The 13,660-nt window shown below is 43.2% G+C and overlaps 1 protein-coding gene across 3 annotated transcripts in view; it reads right to left on the reverse strand.

Annotated features, from left to right (window-relative positions):
* Positions 1-13,660, reverse strand: part of LOC115193720 (disintegrin and metalloproteinase domain-containing protein 12) — a 154,175-nt gene that overhangs the window by 61,954 nt on the left and 78,561 nt on the right. For all 3 annotated transcript variants that reach the window (XM_029752665.1, XM_029752664.1, XM_029752663.1), the window contains one exon: positions 1,001-1,079. In XM_029752665.1, the coding sequence (XP_029608525.1) occupies positions 1,001-1,079 (79 nt within the window). The remainder of the gene's footprint in view (positions 1-1,000; positions 1,080-13,660) is intronic.

Genomic DNA, 13,660 nt, shown 5'->3' on the forward strand with positions numbered 1-13,660 from the left:
TTTCAAAATAAGTGGTTTTTGACAGTTGGTTTTTCATAGGTCAAACATCTGAAAAGTCTAAAAAGGGTATGATGTCATGGCATTTAAAGCATACTCAATTTGAGAAATTTCACATAATATAAAACTTTACATTTTTGCATACCCATTCAACCTACTATTTAGAATGCAAGAATGGGTATTCGTACAGTTTAGCTTTGAGGAAATTATATTGTCAATCAGTGCCAAATCAGAAAGCATTTCCCTTTCCAACTGCCACGCACCTGTCAAGCTGTCCTCACCTCTGCTCAATTAAGTCATATTTTCAATCTCACTCCAACTGTGAAGCGGGAACAAGCCTGCTAACTAAGCGAAAGTCACTAATGAGGCTTGGTTGGCTTGGTTATCCCAGAATGCTTCAACACGTTGTACCTGAAGGCTGGCCTAGAAAAGCTGATGTGCTGTCCTTTTGTCAAACCTTCAACAGTTGAGCTAATTACTTTAAGGAAGAGTAGCAAAAGTTCAGTTGACCAAGATGTGAGACCTGGCAATAGCATCTGCGTACTTACAGTAGCTAATTACTGTAAATCAAACTGTAAGCTAACGAAGCCAAATGGCCTTGACAGCCATTGAGATGTAGCATGTTCTGGTCCTGGAGGACTTACATGCACGGTGCTTTGTGCAATAATGTAAATATATTAATACCTGACTCCCCTTAAGGTACCTAACCCTGTATCAATTCACCAATTGTTAGGTCTACATGTAAATATGGCTGTATGTCAATAACTGTACAGATATTCCCCACTGAAAACTAAGTTAGTCATTCTCCATTTACCGGATGATAACATTTGATCTTTTGGATGCCAACGCCATGTCTATAATTCAGATATGTGTCCTCAACATTACCGGAGGGCCATTTGAATCATCCGTTTACATGACATCTTTAAAGGTCCATCCTTTAAAGTCAGCAGCACACAATGTTCAGTCAAACATGAATGTCAGAAGCACTCGACATCCAGCCTACCGTAAAGTTGGGAGCACCAGTGACTGCACTGCCATCGTCCAGATAATGTGTCTCAGTGTAATGGCTCGCAAACAGGCCCCTAAAAGAGGAAGGAACAGAAAAGGAAATAGAGACATCAAAACCAGGTATATTTTCAGCTCCACATAAAAAACACAATCCCTTTCAGAGGACTAGACAGAAGTAGGACACACTCTGGTTAATGGCCTTGTACAGTATTCTGAGTGAGGTGTGAGCTGTTAGGGATTAGGTGTAGGTAAAATATACAGCATTGGGAAGCTAGAGGAGCAGGGGCAGGGTTTGGGTGTGACCTTGAATGACATACTGTACACTCATACACTGAAGAATCGCTGATGAGTTAATTATATTATTTTAGTGTGCGTGTGTGTGTGTGTGTGTATGTTTCACACTGCAGGCGATGAGCAGATGGACATGGTGAGTCCCACCCCAAGCGTTGGCTGAGGAGCTGCAGGAACACCCATCTCTACAGCTGCATAATCAAAGTGACATCAGAGCGCATGGTAACTGGAACATGTTTGGGAGTGTGTAGGTGTGTGTGTGGGTGTCTGTGTGTAGAGAAAGAAAGAGCGAGCAAGAGTTAATCCATGAGTGCAGTAGGTGTAGTTGGGTCTGTAGGTAGGTGTAGGTGTAGTTGGGTCTGTAGGTACGTAGGTGTAGTTGGGTCTGTAGGTAGGTGTAGTTGGGTCTGTAGGTAGGTGTAGGTGTAGTTGGGTCTGTAGGTACGTAGGTGTAGTTGGGTCTGTAGGTAGGTGTAGTTGGGTCTGTAGGTAGGTGTAGGTGTAGTTGGGTCTGTAGGTAGGTGTAGGTGTAGTTGGGTCTGTAGGTAGGTGTAGGTGTAGTTATGCTGTAGGTAGCTGAGTGCTGTCCTCCAAAGCTGTGCCTCAAATACTATACAGAGTATTTATTTCTAAGAAGTATGTTTTGTGGTGCTATACTTAAGTCTGTTAGAAAGGATTTGTGGTTTGGCAAGCAGAACTGGAACATCTGTCCATTCGGCTCAGGAACCAATGGATGTTAACGAGCGAGAGCCCCTAGGTGTTTCCTTGCTAGTATGTGAGATGAAGGAAACAGAGACAAGAGTTCAGAGATATTCAGAGGAACAAAATTTACTAGATTACTCTATTGGAATATAGAAACTACAGTAAGGAAAAGAGGAGTGAGCTGAGTTGACATATCACAGACACTGACAAGATCAAATCAAATACATTTTTATTTGTCACATGCTTCATAAACTTCATTGGGCTCCTGAGTGGCGCAGCGGTCTAAGGCACTGCATCCCAGTGCAAGAGACATCACTGCAGTCCCTGGTTCAAATCCAGGCTGCATCCCATCTGGCTGTGATTGGGAGTCCCATAGGGCGGCACACAATTGGCCCAGCATCGCTGGAGTAGGCCGTCATTGTAATACGAATTTGTTTTTAACTGACTTGCCTAGTTAATTAAAAAAAAATAAACAACAGGTGTAGACTAACAGTGAAATGCTTACTTGCGGATCCTTTTCCAACAATGTCGAGTTAAAGATAAAAAATGTCATAAAAAATAAATATTGACATGAGGAATAAATACACTGTAAATAACAATAACGAGTAAAAATAACATGGCTATATACAGGCAGTACCAGTACTGAGTTGATGTGACGTGCAGGGGTACAAGGAAATTGAGGTAGAAGGCCAGCATCCCAGAGTTGCCTCTTCACTGCTGATGTTGAGACTGGTGTTTGGCGGGTACTACTTAATGAAGCTGCCAGCTGAGGACTTGTGAGGCGTCTGTTTCTCAAAATAGACACTCTAATGTACTTGTCCTTTTGCTCAGTTGTGCACCGGGGCCTCCCACTCCTCTTTCTATTCTGGTTAAAGCCACTTTGCACTGTTCTGTGAATGGAGTAGTACACAGCATTGTAAGAGATCTTCAGTTTCTTGGCAATTTCTCACATGGAATAGCCTTCATTTCTCAGAACAAGAATAGACTGGCGAGTTTCAGAAGAAAGTTCTTTGTTTCTGACCATTTTGAGCCTGTAATCAAACCCACAAATGCTGATGCCCCAGATACTCAACTAGTCTAAAGAAGGCCAGTTTTATTGCTTATTTAATCAGAACTACAGTTTTCAGCGGTCCTAACATAATTGCAAAAGGGTTTTCTAATGATCAATTAGCCTTTTAAAATTCTAAACTTGGATTAGCTAACACAACATGCCATTGGAACACAGGAGTGGGGGTTGCTGATAATGGGCCTCTGTACGCCTATGAAAATATTCCATAAACAAATCAGCCGTTTCCTGCTAAAATAGTCATTTACAACATTAACAATGTCTACACTATATTTTTGATCAGTTTGATGTTATTTTAATGGACAAAAAAATTGCTTTTCTTTCAAAAATAAGGACATTTCTAAGTGACCCCAAACCTTTGAACGGTAGTGTAGGTATGGGTAAAGTGACTAGGCAACAGGATAGATAAGACAGTAGCAGCAGCGTATGTGTGAAAGTGTGAGTGAGTGTGTGTTGCGTCAGTATGCATGAGTGTGCGGATTATGTGTGTGGGCGTATGTAGTGTATGTGTGTGTCAGTGTGAGTGGGGTGTCAGTGTTAGTGAGTGGGTAGAGTCTGTGCAAGAGTATTAGTGCAAATGCAGGTAGTCCGGGTAGCCATATGATTAACTATTTAGCAGTCATATGTTTGGGGTAGAAGCTGTTCAGGGTCCTGTTGGTTCCAGACTTGGTGCACTGGTACCGCTTGCCATGCAGTAGCAGAGAGAACAGTCTATGGATTGGGTGGCTGGAGTGTGTGGATGTGACAATTGTCCTGTATGTCCTCCGTCACTTAATCTAAAGACATGCCTATATGAATAACCAGACACTGATGATGATTTACAGTTGATGAGAAGCCTATTTATTTATTGATAATAATGTGGTTTGAGATGTCCACTTGGTTGTTGCTGGTCACCTGTAAAAGAAGAGAAACATATATAAGGAGCTTGAGTATAGAGCATCGGTTTGGCGCCGAAACCTATTGTTGTGTGTCTCCCGGTAAAATGCTACTCTTTCTTATGCATGTAACGATCAGAAGTTAGCTTTATAATGTCATCATGTTTAGCAATTCAAACGTTAAGGTAAATCTTCAGAAATGTTAATGATTACCTTGTTTTCCTCTGTGATTGAAAACGGTTCTATCCATATCCTGAGGCTGCATTTATTGTAGCTGGGGATTTTATATTTTATTGTAGCTGGGGATTTTAAATTTTATCAGCATATCGAATGCGCGACCTGGGCTGGTAAAACCCTGGATCATTGTTATTCTAACTTCCGCAATGCATACAAAGCCCTCCCCGCCCTCCTTTTGGAAAATCTGACCACGACTCCATTTTGTTGCTCCCAGACTATAGACAGAAACTAAAACAGGAAACCCACGTGCTCAGGTCTGTTCGATGCTGGTCCGACCAATCGGATTCCACGCTTCAAGATTGCTTCGATCACGTGGACTGGGATATGTTCCGCATAGCGTCGGACAATAACATTGATGAATACGCTGATTCGGTGAGCGAGTTTATTAGCAAGTGCATCGGTGATGTTGTACCCACAGTGACAATTAACACCTTCCCCAACCAGAAACCATGGATTGATGGCAGCATTCACGCAAAACTGAAAGCGCGAACCACTGCTTTTAATCAAGGCAAGGCGACCGGAAACATGACCGAATACAAACAGTGTACCTATTCCCTCCGCAAGGCAATCAAACAAGCTAAGCGTCAGTATAGATACAAAGTAGACTAACAATTCAACGGCTCAGACACGAGAGGTATGTGGCAGGGTCTACAGTCAATCACGGACTACAAAAAGAAAACCAGCCCCGTCGCGGACCACAATGTCTTGCTCCCAGACAAACTAAACAACTTCTTTGCTTGATTTGAGGACAATACAGTGCCACCGACACGGCCCGCTACCAAAACCTGCAGGCTCTCCTTCACTGCAGCCAAGGTGAGTAAAACATTTAAACGTGTTAACCCTCGCAAGGCTGCCGGCCCAGATGGCATCCCTAGCCGCGTCCTCAGAGCATGCGCACACCAGCTGGCTGGTGTGTTTACGGACATATTCAATCAATCTTTATCCCAGTCTGCTGTTCCCACATGCTTCAAGAGGGCCACCATTGTTCCGATTCCCTAGAAAGCTAAGGTAACTGAGCTAAATGACTATCGCCCGTAGCACTCACTTCCGTCATCATGAAGTGCTTTGAGAGACTAGTCAAGGACCATATCACCTCCACCCTACCTGACACCCTAGACCCACTCCAATTTGCTTACCGACCCAATAGGTCCACAGCCGACGCAATCGCAATCACACTGCACACTGCCCTAACCCATCTGGACAAGAAGAATACCTCTATAAGAATGCTGTTCATCCACTACAGCTCAACATTTAACACCATAGTACCCTCCGAACTCGTCATTAACGTCGAGACCCGACCCCGCCCTGTGCAACTGGGTCCTGGACTTCCTGATGGGCCGCCCCCAGGTGGTGAGGGTAGGAAAGAACATCTCTACCCCGCTGATCCTCAACACTGGGGCCCCACATGAGTGAGTTCTCAGCCCTCTCCTGTACTCCCTGTTCACCCATGACTGCGTGTCCATGCACGCCTCCAACTCAATCATCAAGATTTCAGACGACACTACATTGGTAGGCTTCATTACCAACAACGACGAGACGGCCTACAGGGAGGAGGTGAGGGCCCTCCGAGTGTGGTGTCAGGACAATAACCTCACACTCATTGTCAACAAAACAAAGGAGATGATCGTGGACTTCAGGAAATAGCAGAGGGAGCAGCCCCCTATCCACATCGACGGGACAGTAGTGGAGAAGGTGGAAAGGTTTAAGTTCCTCAGTGTACAGATCATGGACAAACTGAAATGGTCAACCCACTCAGACAGCGTGGTGAAGAAGGCGCAGCAGCGCCTCTTCAACCTTGTCACCAAAAACACTCACAAACTTTTACAGATGCACAATCGAGAGCATCCTGTCGGGCTGTATCACCACCTGGTACGGCAACTGCTCCGCCCACAACCGTAAGGCTCTCCAGAGGGTAGTGAGGTCTGCACAAAGCATCACCGGGGGCAAACTACCTGCCCTCCAGGACACCAACACCACCCGATGTCACAGGAAGGCCAAAAAGATCATCAAGGACAACAACCACCAGAGCCACTGCCTGTTCACCCCACTACCATCCAGAAGGCGAGGTCAGTACAGGTGCATCAAAGCGGGGACTGAGAGACTGAAAAACAGCTTCTATCTCAAGGCCATCAGACTGTTAAACAGCCATCACTAACATTGAGTGGCTGCTGCCAACATACTGACTCATCTCTAGCCACTTTAATAATAAAATTAGATGTAATAAATGTATCACTAGCCACTTTAAACAATGCCACTTAATATAATGTTTACATACCCTACAATTCTCATTTCATATGTATATACTGTCCCCCTTACCATCCACTGCATCTTGCCTATGGCGTTCGGCCAGCGCTCATGCATATATTTTTATGTACATATTCTTATTCATTCTTTTACACTTGTGTGTATGAGGTAGTTGTTGTGAAATTGTTAGATTACTTGTTAGATATTACTGCATGTTTGGAACTAGAAGCACAAGCACTTAGCTACACTCGCACTCGCACTCTTGACCCAAACTGCTACAGACCTATATCAATCCTACCCTGCCTCTCTAAAGTCTTCGAAAGTCAACAAACAGATTACCGACCATTTCGAATCCCACCGCACCTTCTCCGCTATGCAATCTGGTTTCAGAGCTGGTCATGGGTGCACCTCGGCCACGCTCAAGGTCCTAAACGATATCTTAATCGCCATCGATAAGAAACAATACTGTGCGGCCGTATTCATTGACCTGGCCAAGGCTTTCGACTCTGTCAATCACCACATCCTCATCGGCAGACTCAACAGCCTTGGTTTCTCAAATGATTGCCTCGCCTGGTTCACCAACTACTTCTCTGATAGAGTTCAGTGTGTCAAATTGGAGGGCCTGTTGTCCGGGCCTCTGGCAGTCTCTATGCGGGTGCCACAGGGTTCAATTCTTGGGCCGACTCTTTTCTCTGTAAACATCAATGATGTCGCTCTTGCTGCTGGTGAGTCTCTGATCCACCTCTACGCAGACGACACCATTCTGTATACTTCTGGCCCTTCTTTGGACACTGTGTTAACAACCCTCCAGATGAGCTTCAATGCCATACAACTCTCCTTCCATGGCCTCCAACTGCTCTTAAATACAAGTAAAACTAAATGCATGCTCTTAAACCGATCGCTGCCTGCACCTGCCCGCCCGTCCAGCATCACTACTCTGGATGGTTCTGACTTAGAATATGTGGACAACTACAAATACCTAGGTGTCTGGTTAGACTGTAAACTCTCCTTCCAGACTCACATCAAACATCTCCAATCCAAAGTTTAATCTAGAATTGGCTTCCATTTTCGCAACAAAGCATCTTTCACTCATGCTGCCAAACATACCATCGTAAAACTGTCCATCCTACCGATCCTCGACTTCGGCGATGTCATTTACAAAATAGCCTCCAATACCCTACTCAATAAATTGGATGCAGTCTATCACAGTGCCATCAGTTTTGTCACCAAAGCCCCATAAACTACCCACCACTGCGACCTGTACGCTCTCGTTGACTGGCCCTCGCTTCATACTTGTCGCCAAACCCACTGGCTACAGGTCATCTACAAGACCCTGCTAGGTAAAGTTCCCCCTTATCTCAGCTCGCTGGTCACCATAGCAGCACCCACCTGTAGAATGCGCTCCAGCAGCCTCCAGCAGCCTTTTTTTCCTTTACCTCCCTTATCTCACCTCATTTGCTCACTTTGTATGTAAACTTATTTTTATTTTTATATTATTGACTGTATGTTTGTTTTACTCCATGTGTAACTCTGTGTTGTTGTATGTGTCAAACTGCTTTGCTTTATCTTGGCCAGGTCGCAATTGTAAATGAGAACTTCTCAACTTGCCTACCTGGTTAAATAAAGGTGAAATAAAAATAAATAAATAAATACAATTAACATCTGCTAATCATGTGTATGTGACAAATAAAATTTGATTTGGTTTTCATTGTTGGGTAACATCCCTAAGTGTATTTATGGTAAGGTATGTTAGCACCTTTATTGATGTCTGCTTAAGGTTATTCATGTATATTTATCATCAGGATATGGATATTGAAATTCACGCTATTGAATGTTAATTGAACCTGATGTGATAGGGCTGTTTCTCATTGGTAAAATGCGTGGGTAGAGTATTTAAAGGGATACTTCAATTAACATGAGGTCCTTTATCTACTTCCCCAGAGTCAGATGAAATTGTGGATACCATTTTTATGTTTTGCAGATACCCATAGATTTCCAGTCATTGCGCTAATGCTAGTTAGCATTGGCTTGCAAAATTACCTCTAACTTCCTTCATACTAGACAGAGAGACATAAAAATTGTATCCACTAGTTGACAGCGATTTAGATGGTACAATGATTCCCTACACTATTCAGGGATTTTTTTCTTGCATAAACTAAAAGTGAGCGAACAGTGTCGTATTTTATCAACCAGGAAATTACAGAGAGATTTCCACAAGGTAACACAGCCACAAAGTCAGAACCGCTTTCCCATTTCGACAACAGATGCCGCTCCGGGGGCAGAAATCAATCGAATATCAAAGCCAATCACAACACTGGCAGGTAAGTAATACTGTGAAACACTATCATTTCACTATCATCCCATATACCATGCATTCGGGAATGTATTCAGACCCCTTAACTTTTTCCACGTTTTGTTATGTTACAGCCTTATTCTAAAATTTATTAAATAGATGAAAAAAATAATATATATATATATATATATATATATATATATATATATATATATATATATATATATATATAGTCCCTGCCCCCTATTTTTTATTTTCTAGATTTAAAAAACTGAAATATTACATTTACATAAGTATTCAGACCCTTTACTCAGCACTTTGTTGAAGCACCTTTGGCAGCGATTACAGTCTTGCTTCTTCTTGGGTATGACGCTACAAGCTTGGCACACCTGTATTTGGGGAGTTTCTCGCATTCTTCTCTGCAGACCCTCTCAAGATCTGTCAGGTTGGATAGGGAGTGTTGCTGCACAGCTATTTTCAGGCCTCTCCATAAATGTTCGATTGGGTTCAAGCCCTGGCTCTGGCTGGGCCACTCAAGGACATTTGGAGACTTGTCCCAAAGCCAATCCTGTGTTGTCTTGGCTGTGTGCTTAGAGTCGTTGTCCTGTTGGAAGGTGAACCTTCGCCCCAGCCTGAGATCCTGAGCACTATGGAGCAGGTTTTCATCAAGGATCTCTCTGTACTTTGCTCCTTTCATCTTTCCCTCGATCCCGACTAGTTTCCCAGTCCCTGCCCCTGAAAAACGTCCCCACAACATGATGCTGCCACCACCATGCTTCACCGTAGGGATGGTGCCAGGATTCCTCCAGACGTGACGCTTGGCATTCAGGCCAAAGAGTTCAATCTTGGTTTCATCAGACCAGACAATCTTGTTTCTCATGGTCTGAGAGTCTTTAGGTACCTTTTAGCAAACTCCAAGCGGGCTGTCATGTGCCTTTTACTGAGGAGTGGCTTCCGTCTGGCCACTCTACCATAAAGGCCTGATTGGTGGAGTGCTGCAAAGATGGTTGTCCTTCTGGAAGGTTCTCCTATCTCCACAGAGGAACTCTGGAGCTCTGTCAGAGTGACCATCGAATTCTTGGTCACCTCCCTGACCAAGGCCTTTCTCCCCCGATTGCTCAGTTTTGCCGGGTGGTCAGCTATAGGAAGAGTCTTGGTGGTTACAAACTGCTTCCATTTAAGAATGATGGGAGGCCACTGTGTTATTGGGGACCTTCAATGCTGCAGACATTTTTTGGTTTGAGCTCTACTGACAATTCCTTTGACCTCATGGCTTGGTTTTTGCTCTGACATGCACTTTCAACTGTGGGACCTTTTATAAACAGGTGTGTACCTTTCCAAATCATGTCCAATCAATTGGTAGAAACATCTCAAGGATGATCAATGGAAACAGGATGCACCTGAGATCAATTTTAAGTCTCATAGCAAAGGGTCTGAATACTTAACAAAATGTGGAAAAAGTCAAGGGGTCTGAATACTTTCCGAATGCACTGTAACAGTGTCTGTCTTTCCTGGAGTAGTCTAGAAAAGCTCGCTAGCTAAGCTAGCCAGCTATAGCTAGCTAAGCTAATTGAGGCCACATCATGCAGCACTTTCTCCCAAACCCCATTCAGATATAACAACAGCCTACCTGTTGGTTACTCGTTGTAGCTTACTCCTTCTAATTTTTCTAACTTTTAATTCCGTCATTTTATTCCATCTTGCATTACATTGGTGAACTCTCGCTCCACTTGCTACACATTGAGCCTATTTGGCGGTTTGATTGGCCAACATATACAACATGCTACACACATGAAGGCTACCGTCCAGCTACCAGCCTTTTTTATGGTGCTCACGTCATAAAAATACATTGAAAGGTTTGTTGTTTTATTAAATTAATAATTTGAAATGTCATGGTGTATCCTTGTACGTAACAATATCACATGGATATTTTAATTACATTTAGAAAAATCATTTTCAGTGTTAAAATAGGCCTATGTATTGGGCCTCAAAAAATGAATACTCATACTCATATTCAAATAATAACATCCGTTCGGACGCATGCTCTGAGTCAGTGCATGCTCTGAGTACGCATCCTGGTATTCCGTCTGGCCCCGTAGCCTTGCGAACGTTAACCTGTTTAAAGGTCTTACTCACATCGGCTACGGAGCAAGATCATGCATGGTTTAGTGCTGCTTGACTCAAAGCAAGCATTAAAGGCATCTAGCAGGCTCGTGTCGCTGGGCAGCTCGCGGCTTGACTTCCCTTTCAAATCCATGATAGTTTCAAAGCCCTGCCACATCCGTTGAGCATCAGAGCTGGGGTAGTAGGATTTGATCTTAGTACTGTATTGACGCTTTGCCTGTTTGATGGCTCATCGGAGGTTGTAGCGGGATTTCTTATAAGCGTCCGGATTAGTGTTCCACTCCTTGAAAGCGGCAGCTCTAACCTGTAGCTCAGTGCGGATGTTGCCTGTAATCTCTGGCTTCTGGTTGGGGTATGTTCGTACGGTTACTGTGGGGACAACGTCATCGATGCACTTATTATTGAAGCTGGAGACTGATGTGGTAAACTCCTCAATGTTGAATCCCGGAAAATATTCCAGTCTTTGCTAGCGAAACAGTCCTGTAGCTTAGCATCCACTTCATGGGACCAATGAGTTGAGTGGGAAATATCAGAGAAAATATCACCCCCCACTACGTTGACCCATATTTGAGCAAAACTATTTAAAAAAAATGTCCCTAACATAATCACAATAACAAATCTGCTGGGGTGGATGGAGTGGATTTGAGAAATCAGTCAGTGGGATATATATATATTTTTAAATGGGACACAGTGTGCATCCAAGTCCCAGCAGGAAGCTCCCATGAAGCTCCCTAGCCATCCTACGCTGTTTCCTGCCGACCAATATTTAGGATTAGATGAGGAGGGATTAGTCAATCATGTCAGACATTGAAAAAGTCTTCAGGAGGTATACCAGAAATGAGTGCCGGATTGAAGCTTAGCGCTCCTGTTTGTGGCTCTATGTCTCACCTATGACAAGGTGGTTGTTTCTTCATCAATCACAATCTTTATCTTACCATTAGCAACACATCACATTAATATCAATAAGCCAGAAGTGAGTAAACCCACAGTGGCACGGTCTAATTGAAAATGTATTAAGCCACACTGGGAACCTATATCAGAGAAGAGAGGTTTGATAGACAGGCTACAGTAGGCACTGGCATGTCCAGGATAAGAGGATACGTTCGGAGTCCAGACAGGATTTGTGTCAAGCTAATGCTAATTCCGTGCAAATGCTAAAGAGTAGTTTTTGGGGCAGGTTTGGAAGCTGGGCTTTGGCAGAGTTGTCCTTGAGTAAGGTGCCATGACATACATTACTGCAGCAGCCACTGGTTTGACATGATGAAATCCTGTTGTAATCATCTCCTTGGCACGGGGCAGATGGTGCGTATTAGTTCATGGGTGTTTGGTGTCTGCATGTTCAGCCTACTTCACCTCTTTGCGATACACTACCAGTTCTCTATGGCTGGTTGTTTTATTAGTGAGTTAGAGCTTTGTGTGGTAGAATTCCACAAGGCCAACAATATCAAGCCAGTTACAGTATGTGATTTGAAAGATATAGATCCATTCTTGGTACGTACAATATCCTTCTATATTCTTTAAAAAAAATCAAATAAATCACCATGGTATGTCATGTATTTTCATCAAGAATAGATACTTCATACGCTTGTTGGAGCTCGGACATACAGTTTCCTCACCAGGCAGCACACTCTTGAGAAAGGAAAAGATAGCAAGAAATATATTTTCCCCCTGGACATTGAAACAGCTCAATTTGATTACACCCCCCTTTATTAATGACTGCCCATAAGGGGCCCTTTTTTTGTTGAGGGACAGGCAGCCAATCAAATTATATTTAGATGGCGGATGACTTCAAAGTATCTGGCAGAGCCTTTGATCTCGTCTCGTGGCAATCGGCGTGACAGTCACCAGAATCCTCAGCACAAACCCAGCATGAATTCAGAATGTACAGCTGGCATTTTTTATATCAACACTACAGCAAGCCAACAGTGTTGTGGATGGTCTTTCTATAGTGATTGGGGAGTAATGGAATTGTGTTGAGAGGCAGTGAAATGGCTTTGGTGTCACAAATAAAAATGGGGGGGGGGGTTTGTACAGTGATGAATTGTTTAAGGTTGATTTACAGTGGAATGCATGGGAGATTTTAAAATTGACACGTGTCTTGTTTGATAAATGGATGTGTCTACTTTGATAAATGACATTCTGTGGTAGGTCAGGAACATGGGTTTAAAAACAACATGGTCACAATCACAACTATGAGCAAATCTGCCAGTTTCCAACAAGCAACTATCCACATGTTCTAGGGTGAACTATTGTGCAGTACACTTCAGTCAGAGTAAAGTGTTTGTCTGCTGTCTGAAAAGAAAATGCATATTCTCGTTGGTCAGGCAGAAAATAGGTGGATGAGATGCGACTGTAAGGTAAGTAGACTAGCAATTTTCATCGACTTCTTGCTTTCCCACTTTTCCAGCGTCTTTTGTGGTGTCAGAAACTTTTGTAATCATTTCCACTTCTCCTGCCTTATAGACACAAAGGTCTGTTACACAAGTCATCATAATGCTCCAATCAATAACCATTGATTTCCTAGTCCTCAGAGCCTGTTGCGTTTCATTAAACTCAGACTAACATCTAATTAGCGATTTCTTAATAGATGTTACACAGGTTAATTGTGATAAACGAGACCCTTTAAATGGAACCTTAGGGAGGGTGAAACCACCGTCATCCATCTTATCTTGCTGTTTCAAACTTTAAACCTCCTCCTCTGTAGTTACTGTACATCATCTTCAACAGAAGTGTTTGTTAAGGACATGACTACTAGACACGTTTTGTTGTACGAACCTAGAAAATTAGACAAACTAAATGAGAGGAAGTTTTGCTCCTGCAAAA

This window comes from Salmo trutta, chromosome 5 (genome assembly GCF_901001165.1).
Source record: "Salmo trutta chromosome 5, fSalTru1.1, whole genome shotgun sequence".
Classification (NCBI taxonomy): Eukaryota; Metazoa; Chordata; class Actinopteri; order Salmoniformes; family Salmonidae; genus Salmo; species Salmo trutta.